Source organism: Arachis stenosperma, chromosome 3 (genome assembly GCF_014773155.1).
Source record: "Arachis stenosperma cultivar V10309 chromosome 3, arast.V10309.gnm1.PFL2, whole genome shotgun sequence".
In the NCBI taxonomy this organism is placed as follows: Eukaryota; Viridiplantae; Streptophyta; class Magnoliopsida; order Fabales; family Fabaceae; genus Arachis; species Arachis stenosperma.
Genome location: NC_080379.1, coordinates 6,466,491 through 6,494,226, shown reverse-complemented (window position 1 = coordinate 6,494,226; position 27,736 = coordinate 6,466,491). Strand labels below are relative to the sequence as shown.

The following is a 27,736-nucleotide window of genomic DNA, read 5'->3' as shown; positions in this document are numbered from 1 at the left end:
ATTGGTACAACTAAGACATGTGAAGGACTTTATGCACTGAATGATGAAGCAGTGAGACCTGAATTTGCACAAGCAGCAAGCTTCATGAGTTTACCTAAACTTGAAATAAAGGGAATAAATCTCTGGCACTTTCGATTAGGACATTTGTCTTTAAATAGATTGAATGTTATGAAATCTGATTTTTCTTTCACTGATTGTAGTAATAAAATTGCACCTTGTGACACATGCCATTTTGCAAAACAAAGAAAATTGAGCTTTGCAAATAGCACTACTATTTTAGAAAATGTATTTGATCTTCTTCACATTGATATATGGGGTCCTCTTTCAATTCTATCCATTAACAGACACAAATATTTTTTAACTATTGTTGATGATAAATCACGATTTACATGGACTAATTTAATGAAAACAAAAGCAGAAGCAAGCAAACTAGTTCATAATTTTATTCAATTTACAAAAGTGCAGTTTGGCAACCAAGTAAAAGTCATTAGAACACACAATAGACCAAAATTTTTAATATCTCAGTTTTATGCAGAAAATGGAATCCATCACCAAACATCATGTGTTGAAACCCCTCAACAAAATGGCATTGTTGAGAAGAAACATAAACACTTGTTGGTTGTCACTCGTAGCTTGATTTTTCAGTCTGAAATACCCAAATGTCTTTGGAACTTTACTCTTTTGCATGCAGTTTACATCATCAATCGAATCCCAAACGCCTTCTTGCAAAATAAGTCTCTATTTCAACTTCTTTACCAAACATTTTCTAATCTTTCAAATTTAAAAATCTTTGGATGTCTAGCCTATGCTTGCACTATAACAGCTAGAAGACATAAGCTAGACCCAAGGGCTCAAAAATACATATTTCTAGGATTTAAGGAGGATGTTAAAGGATTCATGTTGATGAATTTAAAGACAAGATAGATTTTCATTTGCAGAAATGTGCATTTGTATGAAGACCATTTTTCCTTCCACACACAAACAACCTCAAACACCTTTTTATAAAATTCCGCACCAGTGGGTTACAACCCACATTATGACCCTTTTTCTTATGACTTATTTCCACATACTTTACCTTATACACAGTTCATACCTTCACACACCATATAAAATGAACATTTAAATTCACAAATTAATTCTTCGCATACAAATGAAAGTACTGAGGCAACCTATACTTCCCTTCATCATGATCTTGAACGTGTTGTGCAAAGAATGTCCACAAGAATGAGAAGTTGTCCTTCATATCTTCAAGACTATTAGTGCCTAAATGTCACTTTTTGTCATATGACAAACTTTCACCATCACATAGAACATTTTCGATTGTATTGTCCACAAACATTGAATCCAAGCACTATGAAGAGGCAATCTCTCAACCTTATTAAGAAAAGGCTATCCAATATGCACTTGATTCTCTAAATGAAAGCAAAACCCGGAAGCTCACTACTCTACTAGTTGTTAAGAAGGCCATAGGATGCAAGTGGATTTTTAGGGTCAAATACAACCTAGTGGCAAAGGGATATACTCAAGTCCCTGACATTGACTATCAAGACACATTCAGTCTGGTTCTCAAGATAACAAGTCTTCGAATTGTTCTTGCTTTGGCAGTAGCTAATAACTGGTTTTTGAAACAAATAGATGTGAACACCACATTCCTTCATGAAGACGTAGATGAAGAAGTCTATATGACACTTCCACCAGGTCTCTGTGTTGATAAGGGTCAAGTTTGCAAACTGAAAAAGTTATTGTATGGCCTAAAGCAAGCTAGCAGACAGTGGAACAATTAACTCAAGTCAGTCCTGATTGAGCTTGGATACAAACAATGTCGATCTGATTACAGCTTATTCACCAAGCATTCCGATCATGGTTTCACAGCAATCTTGGTTTATGTGGATGACCTAATGTTGGATGGGAATGATATGAGTGAAATCAACAACATCAAAAGAGTGTTGGATGATCGATTTCGCATAAAGAATATTGGGGACCTAAAATTTTTTCTTGGATTTGAGGTGGCCCAATCAAACAAGGGAATTGCACTATATCAAAGGAAATATGTAGTTGATATGCTCACATATTTTGGATTTATTGATTGTAAGCCAATCTCTACCCCCATGAATTATAGTGCCAAGTTGGGACAGGATAGTGGCACATTACTCCCAGATGCTACAGGATATCACAAATTAGTTGGGAAGTTGCTATACTTGATAAATACTCGTCCAAACATTAGTTTTGCAATTGGTAGACTTAGTCAGTTTCTTGATAAGCCTACCAACGTTCATCTTCATGCAGCTCATAGGATTCTGAGATACTTAAAGTCTGCTCCAATACAGGGCCTCTTCTTCCCTACCTCATCTGACCTATGCATCATTGGCTTCTCATATTCGGACTAGGCTACGTGTCCGGATACCAGGCGTTCTACTTCAGCCTACTATTTCTATCATGGCTCATCTTTGATTTCTTGGAAGAACAAAAAGTAATGTATTATTTCGTATAGTTCATCAGAAGCCAAGTATCGTGCATTGGCTACAACAACTAAGGAAGCTATTTGCCCAGGGTATCTCATAAAGGATCTGGGGATGCAACTGACGAAGCTGATTAGCATTTTCTGTGATAGTCAATCGACCATTCATATCGCTTCGAATCCTGTATTCCATGAAAGGACCTAGCATATTGAAGTCGATTGCTATATGGTTAGAGATAAGTTCATGGAGGGATACATCCATTTGCTGCCGATTTCTACCACTAATCAAGTTGCTGACCTACTCACTAAGCCTCTGCCTCCAGCGACTTTCTCTACCCTTCATCACAAGATGGGATTGTTGGACATCTACACTCCCAACTTGAGGGAGGGTATTACTTGATAAGAAAGCTCACACTCACCTTAACTTACTATGTAGCTTGTGTAGCTAAATAGCTCTCATGTTTACATAATTGGTGTGACTAAATTATACAGATTAGTTAGTTAGAATAGTTTAGCTACTCTTTACTGGTATATAAGGGACTCTACCTTCACTTGTATAGTTTGAGATCCTTCACTGTAATTGAGTATTTCTTCAATTCCATTTCTTCTCCCAATTTTCTTTCTCTGTTTTGTGCCCTCAATGCTTCACCAACTACACTTCAACAGAGACGAAAAAATTTTTTAGCCTATACCTAAAAGATCAAAATCATACTTAATCCAAAATAAAATATCTAAAACTGTTAAAAAGAATCATCCAAAATTTAAAATAAAAAAACATCCAAAACATAAAAAAAGTATTCAAAACCTATAAAAATACATTCAAAAATAAAATATTTAAAATTTAAAAAACTAAAATATTCAAAATTATTAAAAAATCATCCAAAAACTAAAAAATATAGCGGTAAGAGATGACACAAAATGTTACAACTTCTACGTTTTTTGAGGGAGATGAAGAAAAATGAGAATAGTGCATGTTTTTTGAAATTTTAAAAACATGATTTTTTTAAAAAATTGCTACTATATAGAATTAATTTTCTATATTTTTCTGTTATTAAAATATCTTATTCACATAACATTTTTCGTACATATATTTTTTATAATAATTATAAACGAAATAAATAATAAAATATGAAAATAAAAATAATTTTAAAACCACACATTTAAGTATGGAATTGATTTTATTTATTTGTTTTTTCTTATAAACATCATTAGAAAGCATCATGGGCGGCCTATATAAATTTATGATCAAAGAAACCACATCATGCATATATCACTTCAAACAAAGCCCTCCAAACAAGGCCGAAACTTGATGGACTCCTTAGATTTTATTCTTATTTTTGTAGCCATTGCCTCATTCTTCTTCATCCACACTTGGAGATCTAATAGAAATAACCCCATAATTAATTTGCCCTTCTTTGGTATGCTACCATCAGTTTTATGTAATCTTTCCAATATCCAGGATTATGCAACCACTGTTTTGAACCACTATGGAGGTACTTTGATGTTCAAAGGTCCCTGGCTCACAAATGTCAACTTTCTCATCACCAGTGATCCTATCAACGTGCACCACATTACGAGCAAGAACTTTGACAACTACATTAAAGGGTCTGAGTTCTATGAGATTTTTGAAATCATGGGAGATGGCATCTTTAACACTGATTCCCACAAGTGGAAGCGCAGCAGGGACATACTACATTCATTGTTCAGACAAAACTCGTTTGAGAGTTTAGTTGTAAAAATAATTCATAAGAAGCTCGAGAGTTGCCTAGTTCCACTTCTCCATAATGCATCGGAATTAGGAACTATTGTGGACTTGCAAGACATCTTTCAGAGATTCACTTTTGACAACATCTGTTCCATAGTGTTGGGCTTTGATCCTAACTCTCTTCCTAACAAGCTCATCCAGTTCCCAGAGATCGCTTTCGAGAAAGCTTTCAACAAAATGGAGGATTCAATGTTCTACAGACACATTGTCCCAAGATTTTTATGGAAGCTTCAGAAATGGCTCCAAATTGGACAAGAGAAGACCTATAGTGAATGTGAGAAAATAATTGACCAATTCTTGCATCAGTGTATATCATCCACTTTCCAAGAGCAAAGCAAATTCAACTGCACTAAACATGAAAATGAACCAAAATTTAACATGCTTAAAGCTATTGTGGAGGAAAGTGGAACGGAACAAATAGATCGCAAGTTTTTAAGAGACAATGCTATTAGTCTCTTAGCAGCAGGAAGGGATACAATTAGTTCGGGTCTCAGTTGGTTTTTCTGGCTGGTTTCAACCCATCCTCTTGTTGAAGCCAAGATCCTTGAAGAAATTAGAGCAAACTTTATACACAGGGAAGAAAATTGGCTCATCACTTCAAGGTTAGAAAATCTTAACAAGCTAGTTTACTTGCATGGAGCTTTGTGTGAAGCACTGAGACTATTCCCTCCACTTCCTATTGAGCACAAATCTGCAGTTAAATCTGATATACTTCCTAGTGGGGATCGTGTTAATGCAAATACTAGGATACTTTACTCTTTGTACTCAATGGGAAGAATGGAACAAATATGGGGAGAAGATTGCTTGGAGTTTAAGCCAGAAAGGTGGATTTCTGACAAGGGAAGCATCATACACGTACCATCTTACAAGTTCATAGCTTTCCAAGCAGGCCCAAGAAGTTGTTTGGGTAAAAATATAAGCTTTATTCAGATGAAGATCATCGCCATTGCTTTGCTGTTGAATTTTCAGTTTGAGGTGGTGAAAGGGCATAATGTGTGCCCATGTCTTTCTGTTATTCTTCACATGAAACACGGTTTGAAGGTCAAGGTTACTAAAAGAGGTATTATTAATTAGATTTAGGGCAATCTATATGGTGTGTACTCCATTATTGTACGAACATACATATCATCTTGTCATCTTTATAAGATAAATAAGTGAAGAAGTAATAAGCATATCATCATCAGCTCATGTATTTCTTCATCATCATCTTTTTAATATTTGTATTTGATATTGATCATATATAATATGAAAAACAACTATCATATATTATTGGTGTAACTATCTTTTATCTACTTGTGTTGGTGGAATGACACAAGATTTTAGCCTAGATTAAGTAATAACAATGCCTTGGACGTCATATTTTGATCCAAAATTTTAAATTAACGAGTTAAAGAGTTTTTTATATTAGGCTGCCACTCAAATACAGATGTTAAAAGCATCCTTATAAAATGGCGTGTTAATGGGTATTTTATGGACTTTGTTATGAAAAGGAAAAGTATCCCCTTATGAAAAATATGGAAATTGGAGCGAAATAGAGGCATTGGTTAAGGATATGTTTGTTGACAACGTCAATGTTTATATTGATGAATAGTGCCACAACAAGGTCATTCAAGCTTGAAAGGGGATTTGAAGTAAGACATTCACTATCACTTTTTTTTGTTTGAGACATGATTTATGATTTATAAGTGTCATTCATATAAGAATTTGTTATTATTATAAGTATATCTAACATAAATTACATTTTATATTAATCTTACTTATTCTATTGGTAATTAAATATAATCTCATCTAGATTATATCATCACCATTTACTTCAATAACAACCTATCAAATAATCTAATCTAGTGAAATATGATGAAAATGCTTAAAATAAAAAAAATCCGACTATAATCTTTGTTTTTGAAACCTGCCACGTGAACAATGTCATTTAACCGATATAATGAATGATGATAAATTGTTACCACCTTTAGGGTTTTAGTGAGTTAAATATGTCTCTTACTATATTGTTGCAGGCTTCTACATTTTAGTTGTTTGGCCTTTTTTGCTAAATCATGGTGTGTCGTCTTTAATTAGTAGGCTAATACCTAATAATCTATACTCCGTGTACTCCATGGCCAGCGGTTTAGTACGTAGTGTAATCCCTTAAAACACCAGAATACCAAAATGTTGTAGGTAACAACTATGTATCTGTAGTAGTTTACATAAATAAAAAAGGATAATTTATAATAAAAAATTTTTTGGAACAATTTAAAATGTTTGTTTTTTAATTATTTTATATATATAAAAAATCCTAAATTTAACCGTCTCATTTATTAGTTTTCATTAATGTACAGAAATGAAACTTATTATGTAGACTGTGAGAGTTGAGTTTCAACTACTTGATGTTAAGTATCGTTTTTTGCAGCATTATTGATGCCTATAATAATGGAGCAGGCAAAAGTTGGAACGTGTCACTGTTTTATTACAATTCGACATGTGTTGGAATAACATTCGAATATTAGTCCAATTAAAATTTATATTTAAATTTAAATTAGATAATTATTTTTGTAATTTTATTTTTATTTGTTTGACATCTATAAATAAGTAGTACTTTTTATTTTATTATGGGTACTAAAAATTATCTATTATTAAAAGTGTTCTATGGATAATTCAAACAAGTTTCACGAATATGGTACAGTCAAATTGACAAATATTTAATTGATCGTGAATTTGAAAAGGGCAAAAGTGGTCTACACTATATATATCTAGACATAAGGTAATTCAAATACTTTTATCATTTCTTTGTATGTGGACATCTATCTTATCTACACAAAAAAAAAACAATGAGACAATGATCAAAGATTTCAAAAAAGAGGTGAAGCATACGTTTAATTTGATATGGTTGACTTAGGATTGGTGCTCTACTTTTTTGATAACGAGGTAAATCAAAATAAAATACATTTTTTTCATAAAAAAAAAAACACTCAAAATTTATTGAAAAGATTCAAGATGAGTAATTGCAAGGCTGTGTCAATTTCTCTAGTTTATAATGAAAAATTACAAAAAAAAAGATGAATCTAAAGAGACAGATGCTTCACAATATAGAAATTTTATTGGAAACCTATTTTATTAGGATTAAGTACAATTTTAGCCCCTAAGATATAGGCCGAACATTTTATTCGTCCCACTTTTTTTTGCATTCGAATTCGTCCCTAAGGTTCAACTTGATTTTAAAATTGTTCTTCGAACAATTATACCCTCACTCGCTGATCACCAATAAAAGCACCAAGCACTTTTTAGTAATTGTGAACACCGAGGAGCAGCAGATGACTTACATACTCCACCCATTCAACCAACACAAAAACAATAAAAACCGAATTCCAAACACAATTCACATAACCAAGCCTTATAATCTTAAAATTCACAATTCTTCTCCAAAGTGATTCACATCCTCAATTACAAATTCATGAAATTAACAAAATTCTGCAATCAAATAATAAGCAGCACTCAATAACTAGGTAAAAATTAGGATAAATTACTAATGAAATCCATGAATCTTTGAAGCAAATTCAATGTAGAAATTAAGAGTATCAAAATATCTTACCAGTAAGGATAAGGGAAACGGTGGGCAGAAGCGGGACAACAACCACGACAAAGATAGTGGGTAGAGACAGAGTAAAGAGGCGAGTGGCAAAGATGCTGAAAGACGAACACGAAGGTTTCGTTGTTGCATGTCATACTTTACCACAACGATAGCGTGCATGGTTGATTTTTGTTTCCTTGACAAGGGTTTCGGCGGGAAAACCCCAAGTTGACACCAAAGATGGCATTAACACGAACACCGACAAAAACGGTGGCACAGTTTTGATGGACACTGATGAAGTCGTTCCTCCACAAGCCAAGAGATCTGCGATGCTTTCATCCCATGACTCAAACAAGCTGGTGTTTGGGCAGCCGACCTACGATGGAGTGATCGCCGGGAAAGTGTCTGATCGAAAGTAAAAGCAGGCAAAGAGGCAAAGGGCATTGGCGTCGATGGTGCAGGTGAGCAGGAAGGGCATGCCATTCGAGGAAAGGGAGAGGGAGAGGATGATCAAGAAGGCGTATAGAGAGAGAAGATGACGGAGCTGAAGATGAAAGGACGACATACAAGCTAAGGGTAAAATCGTCTTTTAAAAAAAATTTCTCGAAGGATGATTTTAAAACCAAGTTGAACTTTAGGAACGAATACAAATGCAAAAAAAGTTTGGGACAAATAAAATTTTTAGCCTATACCTTAGGGACAAAAATCGTACTTAACCCCTTTTATTATCTAACCACAACAAAATCGGACATTGTGTATACAACAAGTCTACTATCAAAATTCATGCAAAAACCAAGTCAAAAGCACTATGGATCTGCAAAAAGAATCTTAAGATATCACAAGGCACAAAGGGATATGACATTCACTACAAATCTACTGAATATCTAAAACTTTTTGGATATATTGATAATGTTTGGACAAACTCCATTGATGACATGAAAAGCACTCCTGTATATGCATTTACACTAGGATTTGGAGTATTCTCTTGGGTATCAAAGAAATAAGAAACTGTGGCTCAATAATCTCTTGAAGCCGAGTATGTTATAGCCAAAAGCTACCAGTCAAGCAATATGACCAAGGAAAATATTCAAAGATATAGAAAAATAACAAGAAGACCCAACAACTAAGTTGTGTGACCTAACATCTATGTTGTGTGGTAGCAAATCAGCAATAGCAATGATAAACAATCGAGTCCATCATAGTTGAATCAAGTATTATTTTATAGGAAAAACTATATTGGAGAAAAAAGAAAAAGATCAAATATTGCAATACATATGAGCAACTAACTTACGTCTACACTAAATCGCTCCCAAAATCAAAGTTTGAACAATTTCTAGAGATGTTTGGAGTTACACAAATGTACATCAAAGAGGAGTATTAATTATATTACACATTTGTGGAAATATCAAGATTTTTATGATAATATTTTGTAAAAATAAATATATAGATATTATATTAAAAAATTTTAAAAATACATAAATAATTCAAGTCTAGAAATATCTAGGATAATAACTAAAAATATTTAAGATAATATATATCTAAGAGAATATCTAGTACCTAAAAATAGGATAAATCACATAAATAAAATTATTTAGCTCAAATTTACACAAACATCTTAAACCAGAATTAATTACACGCCGAATCAAATTGATTTGATTTATGCTATTTACATGTAAATCAAATTGAGTTTATTTTATTTACCATGAAAGTGTTGCACAAATAGTAGTAAATCCAAATCAAGTTGATTCGATTTACTATATATGTATTACACAAGTAGTTGATTCGATTTACGAAATATCCCCATTTGAATTCAAGTAAAATATCAAAAAAATCAAACGAATAAGAATATAAATTCAAATTTTGTATGTGTTTTAGTTTAAATTCCAAAAGATATATACTTTTACAAACTTATGAATTTAAAATAGAACAATAAATAATTTCTAAAAATTCATTAAAAATGTCTTTTAACTCTTTAGCATATAAAAAATCATTACCAGAAATTTTAATGTTGAAAAAGTTATTATAAAGTGTAGTCCTCCAAAATAGTATAGGAGTTAAAACTTAGAATTTTTTAAATTCAGAAGTAACAGATAGTTATACAATATAAAAAGACCAAATATATTTATATAATATGTAATTTAAAAGATAATTAAAAAATTATATCAATTAAATTATCATGTATAGTAATTTGTGAACTTAAGTGTAGAACAAATGCTTTGATGATGTTATGCGTTACTTTTGACTCTGAAAAATTCCAAGTGTAGAACAGAAGTAATGTATAACGTCATCAAGGTGTTGATAGATCTTTCATTGTTTTTGTGTAGCTAAGGCAATGAGTGCCCTTATTGTATATAGGAGCTCTACAACACTTCCAGCAGATAATGCCGGTTTCAGAGCCCAATAATGACGGTTCTCCAACCACTTCAATATGAGGCACTACTAATCTATTAGCGGCGGTTTTAGAAAACTGTTGGAATAATTACTACAAACTAAAATTTTGCAGCGGATTCTTTTTGTGGCGGTTCATAACTGCTGCTATATTCAAAAATAAATTACTTACCCTTTGGCGGCGGTTCTATATAATCTATCCCACCAATTTGTGCATATCTTTTTCAACAACAAGCCAAGCCTTATGATTTTGAATAGATTTATCAGGATTGAGTTTAGTCTTGTATAACCATTTGACTCCAATGACATCTTTATTTGAAGAGCGATCTACCAACTTTCATGTGTTATTCTTAATAATCTTGATTTCTTCTTCTATTGTATTTTTCTATTCTTCTTGCTTTTCTGCTTCTTCGAAGTTTTAGGCTCGATCTTAGCAAAATTAGATGTTTCGTATACATCTTGTAGAGGTCTCATTTTTTCTTATATGAGAATCAGTGGTTGCTCTACTGTTGGAGTAGTTGTACTTGCTTTTTTACGTTCTTGTTCTTCTAATCTTGCAAGTGGTTGTTGTGATACTTCAATGCTTTTTTTTCTCAACTTTTTCATCTTCCCAGTTCAATGAAATATATTCGTCGAACTTCACGTCTCGACTGATTATCAATTTATTTGTTTGCAAGTTATACACATGATATCCCTTTGGTTGTGCACTATATTCAACGAAGATTTCTTTCTCTGTCTTCTCATTGAGATATTTTTTGTGAGAATGTGGACATAACATAGACATTCAAAGACTCTTAGATGCTTTGCATAAGGCATTAGTCAACTCCATACTTTAATTGGAGTTTTATTTTCTACTACCTTCGTGGGACAATGATTTAAAAGGTATACTACTATGTATACAGTTTCTGCCCAAAAGATGTTTGATAGATTTTTCTCCTTAAGGATCAAGCGTGCCGTCTAGATCTCTATCATAGTTCTATTTTTTCTCTCACATACTCCATTTTGCTTAGGAGCATATCCAACTGTGAGTTGATGCTCAACACTCTCTTCTTCACAAAATTTATTAAATTTCTTGAAAATGTATTCAGTTCCTCTGTTGCTACGAAGTACGTTGATGTTACAACCACTTTGCTTCTCCATGTATTGTTTGAATTTCTTGAAAATGCCAAAACCTCTGATCTTTCATGTAGGAAATATGCCTAGTCATCTTAGTATAATCATCAGTGAAGAGAATGAAGTACCTATTGTTACTGAGTGATAGTGTTTTCATCGGTCCACAGATATCATTGTGAACTAATACAAGTATCTCTTTAACTCACTAAATTCTTCTAGAAAGAAAATGGTTGACAATATTATTTTTGAAGTAATCATCCTTTACAAGATTGATTAATCTCTGTAATGTTTGATGGATTCCTCATTAGTTGTTTATGGTGTAGTAGCTTTAATCCATGAAAGTGAAAATGACCAAAGCTTCGATGCCACAATCATAAATAATCTTCTTGTGCATTTAATAAAGTTTCCATGATGTAATTCCATCTCACTGAAAAACTTTTATTTTTCATCTTTACTATTGCTAGAAGTGTTTTAGTTTTTCTGTCACTTATGGTGCGTAAATCTTGATCGCAAGTTCTTAACATGCTTAAAAGGAAAAACTTTAACATGCGTAAAACTCTTGTGGAGGAAATTGGAATGGAACAAATAGATCACGAGTTTTTAAGAGATAATGCTCTTAGTCTCTTAGCAACAGGAAGGGATGCAATTAGTTCAGGTCTCAATTGGTTTTACTGGCTAGTTTCAAACCCATCCTCTTGTTGAAGCCAATATCATTGAAGAAATCAGAGCAAACTTTATACACAAGGAAGAAAATTGGTTCATCATTTCAAGGGTAGAAAATCTTAACAAGCTAGTTTACCTGCATGGAGCTTTGTGTGAAGCATTGAGACTTTTCCCTCCAATTCCTTTTGAGTACAAATCTGCAGTTAAATCTGATATACTCCCCAGTGGGGATCGTGTTAATACAAATACTATGGTAATTTATTGTCAATATGCAATGGGAAGAGTGGAACAAACATGGGGAGAATATTGCTTGGAGTTTAAGCCACAAAGGTGGATTTCTGAAAAGGAAAGAAAGATACACATACCATCTTACAAGTTCATAGCTTTTCAAGCAGGCCCAAGAAGTTGTTTGGGTAAAAATATAAGCTTTGTTCAGATGAAGATCATCGCCATTGCTTTGCTATGGAATTTTCAATTTGAGGTGGCGAAAGGGAATAATGTGTCTCCATGTCTTTCTGTTGTTCTTGACATGAAACATGGCTTGAAAGTCAAGGTTACTAAAAGAGGTATTATTAATTAGATTTAGCATTTAGGGGCATCTATATATGGTATGGACTCCACTATTGTACGGACATTATATATCATCTTGTCATCTGTATAGGATAAATAAGTGAAAAAGTAATTAGCATATCATCAGCTGATGCATGTATTGACTATATTCATCATCTTTTCAATGTCTGTAATTGATATCGATCATATATAATATGAAAATAATTATATTATATAATTAGCGTAATTGTCTACTTGTTTTGCATAAATGATTTTATGAAATAGTTTGACATTAGTTTATTGTATTATAAATTTAAATGTTGCAACAAGAATAATATTGATGAAAGAGTAATTTAAATAAATAATTAAAAAAATTTGATAATTATATTATTGATAGTTTAAAAGAGAGGAGAAAGACTAATAAAATTTGAGGGTGTTAGTTCATTTGATTACAATAAATTCTATCATGATCTATTTATAAGTTTCTCAAATTGCTTCATCAATACTACTAGATATTTTTAGGTATAGATATTCTCTTAGATATATATTATCTTAAATATTTTTAGTTATTATCCTAGATATTTCTAGACTTGAATTATTTATGTATTTTTAAAATTTTTTAATATAATATTTAGATATTTATTTTTACAAAATATTATCATAAAAATTTAGATATTTTTACAAATATGTAACGTACTGCATAATTTGTGTAACTTCAAACATTTGTTGAAATGGTTCAAACTTTGATTTTCGGAGCGTCTTATTGAAGATGTCAATTAGTTGTTCATTTGTGGTGCAATACTCAATCTATATCTTTTATCTCCAATATAATAGTTCGTATAAAATAATATTTGATATCTATATACTTAATTCTACTATCACTACAAAAAAAACGCTGAATACCGTCGGAGGTTAGTGACGGATTTATCAACTGATTTGGCAATAAATTCGTCAATCGGGTAAAAAAGTTACCTCGGATTTGGTTTCAACGGTAAATTCACCGATAATAATTGGAGGAAAAAAATTGGCGCAATCATTACTGTCAGATTTAGGGGCAAAAAAATCCGACGGTAAGGTAATTAAATGAAATGTGTCGTTTTGGTCACATGCTGTGCATAAATCCGCCAGTAAAATTGACCATAAATTCAAATTTGCAAAACTTCTCCTCTATTTTCGCAATATCATCAACCTTACTACTATCCCCTTTCTCTTTCTCTCTTTCTGTCAACCCCCATCGCCACCATTTGCTATCGTTTCGTTGGTAACCGCCACCCTCACTCACTCTCATCGCTGGTCATCACTGTCACTTAGTCACTGTCACCGCCTCAAGGTTGCCACGTCCTGCACCGCGCTTGTACAACAGTGTCGGCGCCTCCTGCTCCACACTCGTTCATCATCTTTACGATCTCCTCCAATCGATCTTCCCTCATCGTCGCTGCGTCTAACGAAATCGTCAACGTAACAACACCAGCAGCATCTTCGCTGCTCATCGTTGCTGTCTCCCGCAGCTTTGCCATCGCCACCTCGTCATGGTATCCTTTGTTCAAAAACGTGTAATGAGCTTATTAGCTTTGTTAATGCTAGTTGTTTCACTTGATTTTTGGTAGCCTTGACAAGGTATCTTGACAGGATATCGAATCGAACTTGTATCAAGATCTTAAGTATCGCAGAGCAGATACAACTCCTCTGAAAAAGAGTGGGCTCGATCCGAGAATTACTTAGCGTTCATGTCGAAATATATGAGTTGCTAGAATAGTGGCAAATAATAAAGAATTGCAATAAAGTAGATGAAACTTTAAAGTTGAAATTGAAAGAAAACAAAATACTTGAAGAACAGAAGTAAAAAATAGAATGCGTAAAGCAAATAAATGAAAAGAAACGAAAAAAGAAAATAAAAGAAAAACAAATAAATATGGACTTCCAACACTCACATGCACTTGTGCTCCATGTTCTTCCATTGCATCATGGAGACTGAAAATTTTGGCGAAGACTTATGTGTGACAATCTAGTGTTTTTGAAGAAGTCTTACAACTCTTTTAAGTTTCTACTATTTATAAATCATGGAAATAGTCTTACCATGGAGCATATTGTCCATGATCTTACTTCTTCTTTTTTCTCATCCATGATCTTGCCTTGACTATGAAGAATTTTTACTCCCAAATTTTGACACTCACATCTTTTTTGGTCTTCAAGTCCTACGTTTCTTTAGCATGCTCTTCAATTTTCGCACCCATGTTCTCTACTCAACTTGAAGGTCGAATAATAAGCTTTAGTGATCAAGAAAAGACAATAACTACCTTTTGACTTTGACGCTCTTTGTACCATCTTTTTTTTTACTTCAGCTTACCCGTTTTTATTTCTGTAGTCGAAACACCGCTTCTGTTGTCGAAACCATTGACAGCAAAACACCCTATTGTTAAAAAAAATTCATTTTTTGTATCAACACTAGCTTTGATGAATCCTTAGTGTATTCAATTGTTAGATACTTTAGGATTAAATTTGGATAGTAAATTAATAGTATCTTTTCTATTATCTTTTTATTTGGCAAATCATTTCCAAACTTTCATTTCAGTTATTGAGCTCATTAATATTGTATAGTAATTTTTTATTTTCATATTTGTATATGACTTTCTTATAGATTGGAAAAAGATAATGTTAACCTTTGTGTCAGCTCACTACTATTATTGCTCCAAGTTTTTTCATAATTTCTTGGTTGATAATATTTCTCCTATCTTTGAGAAATTTATCTTTGTCACAGTTTGTTGGAGGAAGCATAAAGTAATATAATTTTTTTGTTGTTCTTCCTTTAATTTCTTTATTTCTATAGTAAAAAATGTTGGTTGATTCTCTAGTATGGTGAACTTTTCGTGGACAACCTTCCACCAATTTTGTGTTTATAGAAAAGTTTTCATTTAAGAATGTTAAGTCTCATAATGTCTTTTGAATAATCTGGGCATGAGAATACTTATAGTTGCATTGAGATAGTTAAGGTTATGGAGAAATTTGTTAGAATGAGTTAGAATATGGTGAATATGTATAATTGAAAAGCTATGAAAAAATATTTTATGCCCAATAAATGATGGATCAAACATACTTAGGTACCACCGATAATTTTATGAAATAGTTTGAAGTTGATTTTTTGTATTATTATAAACTTGAATATTGTAGCAAGAATAATAACAATAGTTTTGATAAAGAAATAATTTAGATAAATAGTTGGATAAATTTGATAGTTATATTATCGATAATTTAAAAGGGGTTAAGATATTCTAAAATAAAAAAGTTGATTAAATGATGAATTCATCACTCTTAAATTAAGATAATAAAACATATATTTTATAAAAATTACAAAATTAATTATGATTAACTATTTATTTTACTATTTTATTAACTTTCTCATTTTAAAGAATCTAAATTCGTTTAGAAGAAAGAGTACAAAAATTAATGAGACTTGAGTGTGTTAGCTCACTTGATTATAATGAATTCTATCCTGACCTATTTATAGACTCTTGAAATTGGCTAATCAATATACTTCTAGATATTTTTAAGTATTAGATATTATTTTAGATATTTTTAAATATTATTTTTTATATTTTTAATAATTAAATTATTTATTTATTTTCTAAATTTTTCTAATCATCTTATTTAGATAATTATTCTTATAAAATATGATTATAAAAATTTAGATATTTCTATAAATGTGCAGTATAATTAATATGCAGGAATAATGTGACAAACTAACAAACTTTAACAAATGATAGATTATATAACATGCGAGAGACTTTAACTACAGATTAAATAACTGAAAATATTTTAGAAATGATAAAAAATCAGTCTAAAGCTGATTATGAGTTTATGAATTTAAATAATTAGATTAAGACCTGTGTAAAAAATTGTATTCTATAATTATTATTAATATTATTACAAATTTAAAAGTATTATATTGAACTAATTTATTTGATTGAATAATGGACTTATTTGCCTAATATAATTAAATTAAAAAAAATAATTTTATCTTTTATTGGTATAAATATTTTTTTATAAATGAATCACATGAATTTAAAAATAATTGGAATTGAGAATGCAAAAAATATAATATAACATTATAAATAAATTTTATTAATCATGACATATATTTGAATATATATATATATATATATATATATATATATATATATATATATATATATATATATATATATATATACAAAGTAAATGTAGATGTTATCTATTGTTTCTATTTTTACTTTAAATCTCCTAATAATAAAAACACCCAAAATAAAAAATTTCATTAAAAAAAAATTATAGCCAGCTTTATTAATTTTGGATTTTTAATTATTTTTTATTCTACTCTTTTTTCTTTCTTTCTCCTAACACCATTCTTAACATGACTACAATTTCAGTTCAAGTCTTTAGTCCATTTTATTTGTTATTCTCGTTAGCCACTCTGGCTAACTTCTATATCATAAATTTTAAATACTAAATTTTAAACCCTTCAAACATTAGAAAAACTAATTTTAATATTAAAAAATTAAATAAAATAATTGGCATGTGCATGATCATCCTACCCGCTGGCACTCCTCTGATTGATGAGCAGTACTTGTCAAGTGTGAAAATGCATATCCACCATAAAATTTTGGAAGCAACCTCTCAAGAAATGTGGAATAACTGGAACCGGTAGATCTCATTTAAACTATTTATTTAAATAAATAGTAACATTATTTTAGTTGGTATTATTTCCACATCATAATTAATGAGCTTGTATACGGAAACATTTTAGGTGAGGCAAAGTATAGTATTGGCATTTCAGTCCGTCAGTGTCTAAAAAGCATTTAAATTTAACTTAAAAATATTTCAATGATTTATGACGTGAACACAATGTATGTGGGGTGTATTGTGTGGGGCTTTAATTGGTTGGATCAGTGAGTATTTTTTATACTAGTTAAAATCAAATTTGCCCCAACGGTTGTGCATTTTTTATTAGCAGTACAAAACACTTTTTTTTATAATTAAAATTTTTTTTACTATAAAATTTGAATGACGTTTTAATTTTTATAATTTTAAAAATATTTTTATTATATATTACTATTATACAAATATAAAAAATTAAAATATCAAATATTTTTATATTTCACATTAAAATCACTGATCTAAAAAAAATTTAGCCACAAAATATTGTACAAATGCAGTCGTTTAAGCATAATTATAGTTGTACTAATCATATTAAGAAGTTGCACATGGGTAGGAAATGCATCACTAATATTGGTATAAATGCGTGGCCACACCTTTCAGAGCCAATGACACCATTTCAATGACGGCCAACCAATGACTCAACCAATTTTGGTTCCAATTTCGGTGACAAACAAGTGCGTTATCACACGACGGCAGCCAATTTTGTGAGCCTCATCATCAACGCAAGCAGGATTCAGCTAACAGACCTCACCTCGCCGTTTATGCACTCAATGGTGAAATCATAAAACAAATTCAAATCATCCATTATTGGTGACCTACGGACCATTACATGTTGCAATCGTTACTACCATCAGAGCCGAACTGCCCACTAATCTCTCTCATTTGGAAACTGGACATATAGCTGTATTTGTTTATGAGAATATGAGAATAAGATATTGAGAACAAAGATAAAAAAATAGAAATAAAAAATTTTGTATTTTTATATTTTGTTTGATAATGAGCTAAAACAATTATAAAAATTCAATTGATTTTTATTTTTTTCATCCAAAAAATTTGAAAAAAAAAGACAATAATAAAAAATATAATTATAAAAAATAAATAAAAAATAAAAATATTTTTTGTTAATTTTTTTATTATAATAAACACAAAATATACTAATTCATTAGACACGATGTTTCTGTTTTATAAAATACAAGTTTATATCTTTATATTCCGATTTCAATGTCTCATTATGTAAATAAATGCAACCTAACAGATTTTTTGATATCACAAATGGAGTTACAATAGTCATTCAGGCTCCGAATAAACGATAAAAAAAATGAAAACCTGATCGTACCTGGAGTACTGAAACACTATTGTCATAGCTTGTCTCACTTAAAATGTGCTTGCTCCTTCTCTCTCTTCAAAAAGATTTTTAAAAAAGATTTTAAAAATTTTAATAATTTTAATTATAAAATAAATATTAGTTAAATCAATAACTATCATTAAAATATTAATATTTTTAAAATACTTAAATTTTTTTCTATAACTTAAATATGTAAAGATTATAATTATATTATTATAGAAAAAATTTTAGATATTCTATGCTATTAATCTTAATCATCAAATTTATATATAATTAAAATCAACGATTAAAATATTATAACATTGATATTTTTAAAATACTGAAAACTCTTTTTTATAGGTCACCACAATTCAAATATATATTATCTTAACATTAATATTCACTTAAATGATAAATTACAAATAAAATTGCTATAAAAATGAGTAACTGTATTATAAATTTATTTCATTAAATGTGAATTAAAAAATTATTTTTTCTAATTAAGTGTCAATTTATATGCGGGATTTGATTCTTGTCTTAAATGTGAAAATTTTTAAATTTTAAATAAAATATTACAAGACCAATAGTTTTAGTATAAAAAATTGATTAATATTGATTCAAATATAAAAGGTGTCAGTCACCAAAAAAAATATAAAAGGTGTTAATCATCTAAATTTATTTTAAATCAATTATCCTAGTTATCTCAATGACAATAAAAAAAAAGCACGTAAGATCAACCATCTCATTGAGATACGTAATAATAATTCTCAACTTTAATGGATGGATACAAGTGTTACTGTGTTAGTTGAGGTAAGTGCTAATTCAGCCTAGATATTCTTATCTAGATCAGAAGTGTTAGATTTAAATTTCATTACTATTTTTTTTAAATTCAGCCTAGATATTTATGAAAGTAGATTAGTGAATAGTTATGTAGAAAGTAGCTAATTTCATTCCTGTAATTAGAAGTCTCGTAGTGTAAATTAAAACTAATAATTGTAGTCAGTTGAGCATAGTTAAATGATGTATAAGAATATTTTTACTTTGTTTATTTTTTCTTTATATAGTATTATCTTCATGTTTAGAAAGCGTTATGTGCCTATATAAATTTATGATCAAAGGAACCGCATCATGCATATATATATCACACATCACTCAAAGCAAGCCCTCGAAATAAGGCCAAATCTTGATGGACTCCTTAGATTTCATTGTCATTTTTGTAGCCATTGTCTCATTCTTCTTCATCCGCACATGGCTGTCCAATAGAAATAACCCCGTAATTGATTGGCCCTTCTTTGGTATGCTACCAGCACTTTTATGTCATCTATCCAATATCCATGATTATGCAACCACTGTTTTGAACCACTATGGAGGTACTTTCATGTTCAAAGGTCCCTGGCTCACAAACCTTGACTTTCTCATCACCGTTGACCCTATGAATGTGCACCACATTACTAGCAAGAACTTTGACAACTACATTAAAGGGCCTAAGTTCTATGAGATTTTTGAAATCATGGGAGATGGCATCTTTAACATCGATTCCGACAAATGGAAGCGCAACAGGGACACACTACACTCGTTGTTCAAACGAAACTCCTTTGAGAGTTCATTTGTGAAAACGATTCATAAGAAGCTCGAGAGTTGCCTGGTTCCACTTTTGAATCATGCATCGGAACTTGAAACCGTTGTGGACTTGCAAGACATCTTTCAGAGATTCACCTTTGACAACATCTGCTCCATAGTGCTGGGCTTCGATCCTAACTCCCTTCCTAACAAGCTCATCGATGAGTTCCCGGAAAATGCTTTTGAGACAGCTTTCAACAAGATGGAAGATGGAATGTTCTACAGACACATTGCCCCAAGATTCTTGTGGAAGCTTCAAAAGTGGCTCCAAATTGGACAAGAGAAGAGCTACGGTGAATGTGGAAAAATAATTGACCAATTCTTGCATCAATTTATATCATCCACATTCCAAGAGCAAAACAAATTCAACTACACCAAAGATGATGATGAATCGAACTTTAACATGCTTAAAGCTCTTGTAATGGAAAGTGGAATGGAAACAATAGAGCCCAAGTTTCTAAGAGACAATGCACTTAATCTCTTAGCAGCAGGAAGGGATGCCATAAGTGCAAGTCTCAGTTGGTTTTTTTGGCTGGTTTCAACCCACCCTCTTGTTGAAGCCAAGATCCTTGAAGAATTTAGAGCAAACCTGATAACCAAGGAAGAAAATTGGCTCATCACTTCAAGGTTAGAAATTCTTAACAAGCTAGTTTATCTGCATGGAGCTTTATGTGAAGCATTGAGACTTTTCCCTCCACTTCCTTTTGAACACAAATCTGCAGTTAAATCTGATATACTTCCTAGTGGGGATCATGTTAATGCAAATACTAGGATACTTTACTCTTTGTACTCAATGGGAAGAATGGAACAAATATGGGGAGAAGATTGCTTGGAGTTTAAGCCAGAAAGGTGGATTTCTGACAAGGGAAGTATCATACAGGTACCATCTTACAAGTTCATAGCTTTCAATGCAGGCCCAAGAAGTTGTTTGGGTAAAAATATAACCTTTATTCAGATGAAGATCGTCGCCATTGCTTTGCTGTTGAATTTTCAGTTTGAGGTGGTGGAAGGGCATAATGTATGCCCCTGTCTTTCTGTTATTCTTCACATGAAACATGGCTTGAAGGTCAAGGTTACTAAAAGAGGTATTAATTAGATTTAGGGGCATCTTCTATAATCTATATGATATGGATTCCATTATTGTACGAACATTATATATCATTTTGTCATATGTATAAGATATATAATTAAGTGAACAAGGAATAAGCATATCATGAGCTAATGTATTTCTTCATCATCTGTATTTGATATTGATATTGATATTGTTATATATAATATGAAAGATAACTATCATATATATTATTGGTGTAACTATCTTCTATCTACTAGTGTTGATGGAATACACGAGAGGTGTTATCCTAGATTAAGTAAGAATGCCTTGGACATCATATTTTTATCCAAAATTTTAAATTAATGAGTTTATGGGTCCTTTATATTATATTATTTTTTTACTTGATCCATTTTCAACTGTTGTAAGACTTCATTTCTTATACTTTATATTTTAACATTTTGTTATGGTACAATTATTTTTTCTGTTTGGATATATAACAGTTTAGAATATGTAATTTTGTTTATAGAATATTTAATTTATTTCATTTAATAATACTAAATCTAAATCAAACATCATATATATAATCTATTGTTTCTCATAATTTTGAAAAGAGGAGTGCTAGGAGCCAACAGATTTTGTGAGTTGTAGCCATTAATTAGTCATTAATAGTGCATTTAATGGTATGAAATTTTATCTAATGGTAGAGAATCACTCATTTTTGTTTTGCTAGCTAAGTGCTTGCCAGATTTTAACAAATCTGCTGCCCCCTAAACTTTCCCTTTTGAAAAAGCATGGCAATATAAGATCAAGATATATGTCATACTTTAGAGGGTCACTATAAATTTCCACTAGAGGCCATTTTTTAGAAAAGAAAAAGTTTAAGAACTAACAAGCAATTTTAATTCATATTAGACAGCACTACTTTTAGCTACTAATTCAATATTTTTAGTCCAGTATTCTAATAATATCGTATTTTTAATCAACAATTTTAAATAATAATTGTATTAGTCCTATAACACTGATGTTTTAGAAAATAAAAGGCATTGCAAAAGATAGTTTGTTACAAAAAGAAACGAATAGAAAATAGGCTATGGTGGGATAGATGTCGCTTACAAAAATGTGGCCTAATTTGCAGAAGTGTAGAGTTTGTAATTATGAATGTCCATTAGATAACGTTTGTTTTGAGGTATTGAGACAGAGATTGAGAGATTGAGACTCAGTATCGTGTTTGTTAGTTCAGAGACTGGTACTAAAGTTTCTGTCTCTGTCTCTAAAATTTCAGTATTTCAGTACCTCTAAAAAGTAGGGACACAGAGGACTGAAATTTTTAGAGATGGAGACTGAAACTTTAATAACATGAGCAATGCTAGGGGGCCAGCAATTTTTGTGATTGTTAGCCATCAACTAGCCATCAATGATGATTTGATGGTGTGAGATTGGTGTGAAATTTCATCCAATGGCTCACCTTCCTCTGCTGGTTACATGCTGGCCAAAATTCAATAAAACTGCTGGCCCCCTAGACTTTTCCTAATAACATTTTATACCTAAAATACTTTCATTTCAATTAATTAATTTCAATTTTACCCTTTGTGCAAATTAAATTAGAGTTTTATTCTTGTTTCAATTCCTATCTCCTATTTTGCACCAAACAAAATATTGAGATTTATTTCAATCTGTATCTCTTAGTCTCTGTCTCTCAGTCTCAGTCTTTTTGTCTCTGTTTCTCCACCAAATACCACCTTAAGGCACGCTTTTGAAGTGCGACAAAAGAGCTACTTTAAAGTACCAGCTGCGTAGCTTATGATTGAGGGAAAACAAAAATTTCTGTGGTGTTTAACATGAAAATCATTGTTATGGTAACTAAAAATATTTGCCTAACTTATTAAAAAAATTAAAAATTAATATTTAATTTTAAAATATAAAAATAAATAATTATTAAATATTTAAATTTTATCATAAAAAATAAATTAAACAAAAATTAAACACTAAATTAAGAAAACCGTAAATTTATATAACAGAGGCAATTATTGATAGAAGCATGTATGTTCCAGCATCAACGGTTTTCTTGTCTTAAATCTATCTGTGGATTGTGATTGTCGATGCTTCTACATACTTCCCCCATTATGCAATTGCTGTATGCATGTCTATATCAAATATTATTAATACGAAAATCTTTGAGCTAAAATTGGGGTCAAAGATAGTTATAATTTGTTTATTTGTATTTAATCATTACTGTTAAAATAAATATATAAAATATCAAATATAATAAATACATAATTATAAATATTATACACATAAAATTATAAATATTAAATTAAATAAAATAATTTTAAATTACTGTCTCCATATATAATATTCTATCAAGAAGGAGGATAAGAGAAGAAAAAATCAAATTAATTAAGCATGCATGGGAATTCAACGTTCCTTTGTCCGTTATCGGGAGCAGGATGGCCAGATATATGCATGCACTTCAATCATAAAATCTTTCAAAGCCAACAACTTCTGAAGATATTAAATATGTGGGGTCATGCATGATTGAATATCATTACTTAGTTATTTAAATGAGCAAGTTATTACATTTCCATGCAGTAGGGGTAGGGATGACAAAGCCTTTGCGACTTTGCGTCCCATCCATTACCGCCGTACCACAATCATTAAAAAATAATTGGTGGCTTAGCCAAGTGTGAATCAATTTGGGATGATAGAACCGTGGGTTTATTTGTTTGTTTAAATAAATATTAAAAAGTTTAAATTTTGTTTTTTTGTATGTAGTAATATATTAATTAATAATAAATATTTAAATATTAGATTCATGACAAATTAATTTTTTTGTATGTGGGATCTAAGAATACTGGCGACAATATATAAAAATTATGGATTAAAGATGTTAATTCAATTTGATTAGGCTAATAATTTTTTTTAAAGAGGTGTTTGTATTTTTTAAAAGTTTAAATTCCTTATTTTGTGTTTGGTAAATAAAAAAAATCATGTGTTTGTATTTGTAGTTTTTAAAAAATCAAGATACTTTTGAAAGTATTAAGGTAGAATTTTTTAAAGTTGACTTGTATTTTTTAAAATTTAAAAGTCTAATATAATCTTATATGTTAAACGCTCACATTTATGTCTATTATAGTATTTTTAAATTTTAAAAGCTATTTTATCAAACACAATTGTTATTGCTTGTATTTATTAAAATCTATTTTTAATTTTATTTATCAAATATAAATATTACAATTTTTAAAAAATTATCTTTTAAAAATTAAAGTTTATAAATTATTTTTAAAAAATAAAACATTTATCAAACTAAGCGTAAGTGATAAAGCTCCTTAACTTAGGCTATCTTAGTAAGTGTATATATATGTCCAAGCTATTATTCATTGTCATCCTTTCAATCAATCTATATATATATATAGAAAAAATATAAGAAAATATAAGAAAATAATAGAAAAAAATATATTCTTTCTTAAACACTCTTTATTAAATAAAAAATAGAATATTTCTTATCAATTAATAAATTTTAACTCTCAATTTATTAAATTTTAAATTAATAATTTAAATTTAAAATTTAAAATTTATAATTTATAATTTAAAATTTAAGAATTAGAATTTAAAATTAAAAATCTAAGATTTACACTTTAAAATTAAAAGAATAATGTATTCTTCCTTTTTCTAGAATACACTAGGATTTGTTCAAAAAGTGATGCAAATATTAAATTTCAAAATTTCATAACCACTATAATTACTATAATCATAACTACTATAGAATTCACCTCTCCTTCTCACATATCTCTCTTTCTCTCTCTCTATATATATATAAGAAATTTTATAAATCAGCTAGTTTTCACAAACTTTAATCCATAGTATTTTTATATAATTGTATTTAGAGTTAACAACTAATTCTGCATCCAAAAAAATTTGGCATTGACAAAAAATATCTTTAAAAGATGATATTGACAAAATAGTCTCTGAATGATTTAAAAATATAATTAAAAATAATCAATAAATATTATATTTTTTAAATAATAAAAAAAATTTGTATTTAGCAAATGACTTATTTATTTAATCTAAAATTTTTATAATAAAATTTGAATAAATATTTAAAATGTGCACACAAAAATTAAGAACAAAATTTGATCTTTAGAATTTTTTTTTAAATTTAGTCATTCACAATAAAAAAAAATTAAAAAAATTTACTTGACATAAAATTACCAAATTTTAAAGATGAAAATATTTTATTTTTCTATATACTTTTCAAAAAATTGCATTAAAACTATGATATCTAAAGTCATTTTTTAAAATATATATTTAACATTTAATTCTTTTTGTTACATTTTTAAATTTTTTAAAAACTTATTTATCATTAACATCTTTAAAAATTATTTTTGTCAATAATATAAATTTTTAGGTATCATTATTTTAATAATTTACTCTTGTATTTATGTTGTTAAACTTTTAGACACATAAACTAGTATATTTTTATCCCAAAAAAAAAGTGTGAGATACAATAAAACATTAGGCAAAAATATTCCAAAATTATTTGAAGTTTTAGATTACTATTAGAATGATTTGATAATATTATATGTAATAAGTATAAATAGTATATACATAAAATTATAAATATTAACTTAAATAAAATACGGGCCTGCTACACATACAAGCTTACAAGTTGGCCCAGCCCAAATACAACTCACGCGCATGAAGAGAGGTTACATAGAGCGTCACATTCACGCGCTCAACACTCAAACGGTTACGTATACTACGAGTTATGACAGACTCTTCCACTTCTTCCACTTCTTCCACTTCCCAAAGCGATTCGAAAAGAAGGAAATCCCTCCATTTTCGAGCGAAAATCGACGTTCAAAATATACAACTCGTTGTTCGAAACCTCCATCAAAACACCATCAAACTCTCCATCAAGAATCTGAAGAGAAAACAAAGCAACAAAACTCAACGTAAGTTCATTAAGATTCGTGTATATTTTCCAGATTACAAACTACGTTTTACCTTTCTTCTACGTCGTTGTTCTAGGGTTTACTGTTATTCTTGTTTCTTTGTTACACTGTTCTTCTACGTTGTTGTTCTAGATTTTTGGGGCTATATTCCGTAGATTGGGGGGTGTATACTGCTTGACCTTGTAATGTGGCTTGATATTGAAGCATGTTTGAGTGATATCTGACTAATATATATGGATGTATCTGAATAATATCCATGCGTGTATCTCACTGTTATCAATGGGTGTATCTTGTTGTTATCTTTGGGTGTATCTGACTCATATATATGGGTGTATCTTACTGTTATCAATGGGTGTACTTTATTGTTATTAATGGGTATATCTGACTCATATATATATGGGTGTATCTTACTGATATCTTTGGGTGTATTTTTCATTTCAGAGAAAATGGCAGCAAGAAACCAAACAAAAGACCTTAAGTGTGCCACACATCTCCTGAGTGATAAGTTCAGAAACATGACTGAGGAGAAGAAGGCAATTGTGAGGGATCTCGGATTCGATGGGTTGATGCACATCCCACCACTAAGGGTGGATCACCAACTCTTAAGGGAGCTGGCAAACAACTTCAAACTTGGGGAGAACAGACTGAAGACAGGATATGGTTCTTTCCAAATAACACCAAGAAAAATAGGTCATGCACTTGGCATCAATGCAACAGGTAACTAGCTTAAAATTATAGGTGTATATTAAGTTGTTGCTTGGGTCTATTTAAGTTGATGCTTGGGTGTTTTTGAACCGACTTGGATACTTTGTTGTCTTCCTTTTTGTAGGAGATCTATTTCCTGAGAAAGTTGAGTATAAGAAACTTTCTGATGATGACAAAATAATTTATAGAAGATTCCAGGGTAAGACCCTCAAAAGTCTTACTGATGAAATGATGGAAATCGGCGTTGGCAACGAAGAGGAACGCCTGATGTTCAAGAGGATATTCATCCTCTACATACAGATGGCGTTCCTTTTGCCAACGACGATAAACAAAATATCGCCCGTGCACCTGGCCCCAATTTTTAAGATGGACGGCATATCAGAGAGAAACTGGGGGGGCATGTTTTGACCTTCATGGTCAAGGGCATCACAGACTACCAGGAGAAGAAGAAGAAGAAATTAAATAATGGCTGCCTCTTTGCCCTCATGATAATCTACTTTCATCTTTCAAAAAACAAAGGCAAGAACAGGACTCAAAGACCACCAAAGCCTTGGATTGCCAACTGGACTAAGGAGCAGTTGGTGGAAAGAATGTCTGCAGAAAGACAGGAAATTTTGGTAAGTAAACATAATAAGTTGGGTGTATTTTATTTACCTGAATGCTGCTAACTAAAATATCTCATGTTTCAGGGGATTCTGAAGATAGCAGAGACAAGAGAAAAAATGAAAAAAAAAGAAAAAAAAAAGAAATTAAAAAAACAAAAAAAGGAAGGCGAGTCCAACTTCGTCTTCGGAGACAGAAACTACTGACAGTGACACTTCTACCTCTGAGTCTGAGGCTCAAGAAGACTCAGAGGATTCAGGAAGAAAACACCCCAGCAAAAAGGGGAAAAAG

At 30.6% G+C, this 27,736-nt stretch overlaps 4 protein-coding genes across 4 annotated transcripts; all 4 read left to right on the top strand.

Annotated features, from left to right (window-relative positions):
- Window positions 1-3,744: 3,744 nt before the first annotated feature.
- LOC130970822 (alkane hydroxylase MAH1-like) lies at window positions 3,745-5,404 on the top strand. Its single transcript, XM_057897016.1, has one exon. It carries the CDS (start codon window positions 3,768-3,770, stop codon window positions 5,295-5,297), a length of 1,530 nt encoding a protein of 509 aa, XP_057752999.1. The 5' UTR covers window positions 3,745-3,767; the 3' UTR covers window positions 5,298-5,404.
- Window positions 5,405-11,832: 6,428 nt separating this feature from the next.
- On the top strand, window positions 11,833-12,529 carry LOC130965385 (alkane hydroxylase MAH1-like). The gene is made up of 2 exons (XM_057890152.1): window positions 11,833-11,941; window positions 11,991-12,529. The coding sequence occupies exons 1-2, from the start codon at window positions 11,833-11,835 to the stop codon at window positions 12,527-12,529; spliced, it is 648 nt and encodes a 215-aa protein (XP_057746135.1).
- A 7,171-nt stretch (window positions 12,530-19,700) lies between these two features.
- LOC130965384 (alkane hydroxylase MAH1-like) lies at window positions 19,701-21,230 on the top strand. The gene has a single exon (XM_057890151.1). It carries the CDS (start codon window positions 19,701-19,703, stop codon window positions 21,228-21,230), a length of 1,530 nt encoding a protein of 509 aa, XP_057746134.1.
- Window positions 21,231-26,648: 5,418 nt separating this feature from the next.
- Window positions 26,649-27,282, top strand: LOC130965601 (uncharacterized). Its single transcript, XM_057890370.1, has 2 exons — window positions 26,649-26,854; window positions 26,967-27,282. The coding sequence occupies exons 1-2, from the start codon at window positions 26,653-26,655 to the stop codon at window positions 27,248-27,250; spliced, it is 486 nt and encodes a 161-aa protein (XP_057746353.1). The 5' UTR covers window positions 26,649-26,652; the 3' UTR covers window positions 27,251-27,282.
- Window positions 27,283-27,736: the final 454 nt, after the last annotated feature.

Excerpts from the sequence above, each read along its gene's own strand:
- LOC130965385 (XM_057890152.1), top strand. The coding sequence starts at position 11,833 with ATGCGTAAAACTCTTGTGGAGGAAATTGGAATGGAACAAATAGATCAC. Across the intron at positions 11,942-11,990 it reads AAGGGATGCAATTAGTTCAG|CCAATATCATTGAAGAAATC; the intron begins GTCTCAATTGGT and ends CTCTTGTTGAAG.
- LOC130965384 (XM_057890151.1), top strand. The coding sequence starts at position 19,701 with ATGGACTCCTTAGATTTCATTGTCATTTTTGTAGCCATTGTCTCATTC.
- LOC130970822 (XM_057897016.1), top strand. The coding sequence starts at position 3,768 with ATGGACTCCTTAGATTTTATTCTTATTTTTGTAGCCATTGCCTCATTC.
- LOC130965601 (XM_057890370.1), top strand. The coding sequence starts at position 26,653 with ATGACTGAGGAGAAGAAGGCAATTGTGAGGGATCTCGGATTCGATGGG. Across the intron at positions 26,855-26,966 it reads ACTTGGCATCAATGCAACAG|GAGATCTATTTCCTGAGAAA; the intron begins GTAACTAGCTTA and ends TCCTTTTTGTAG.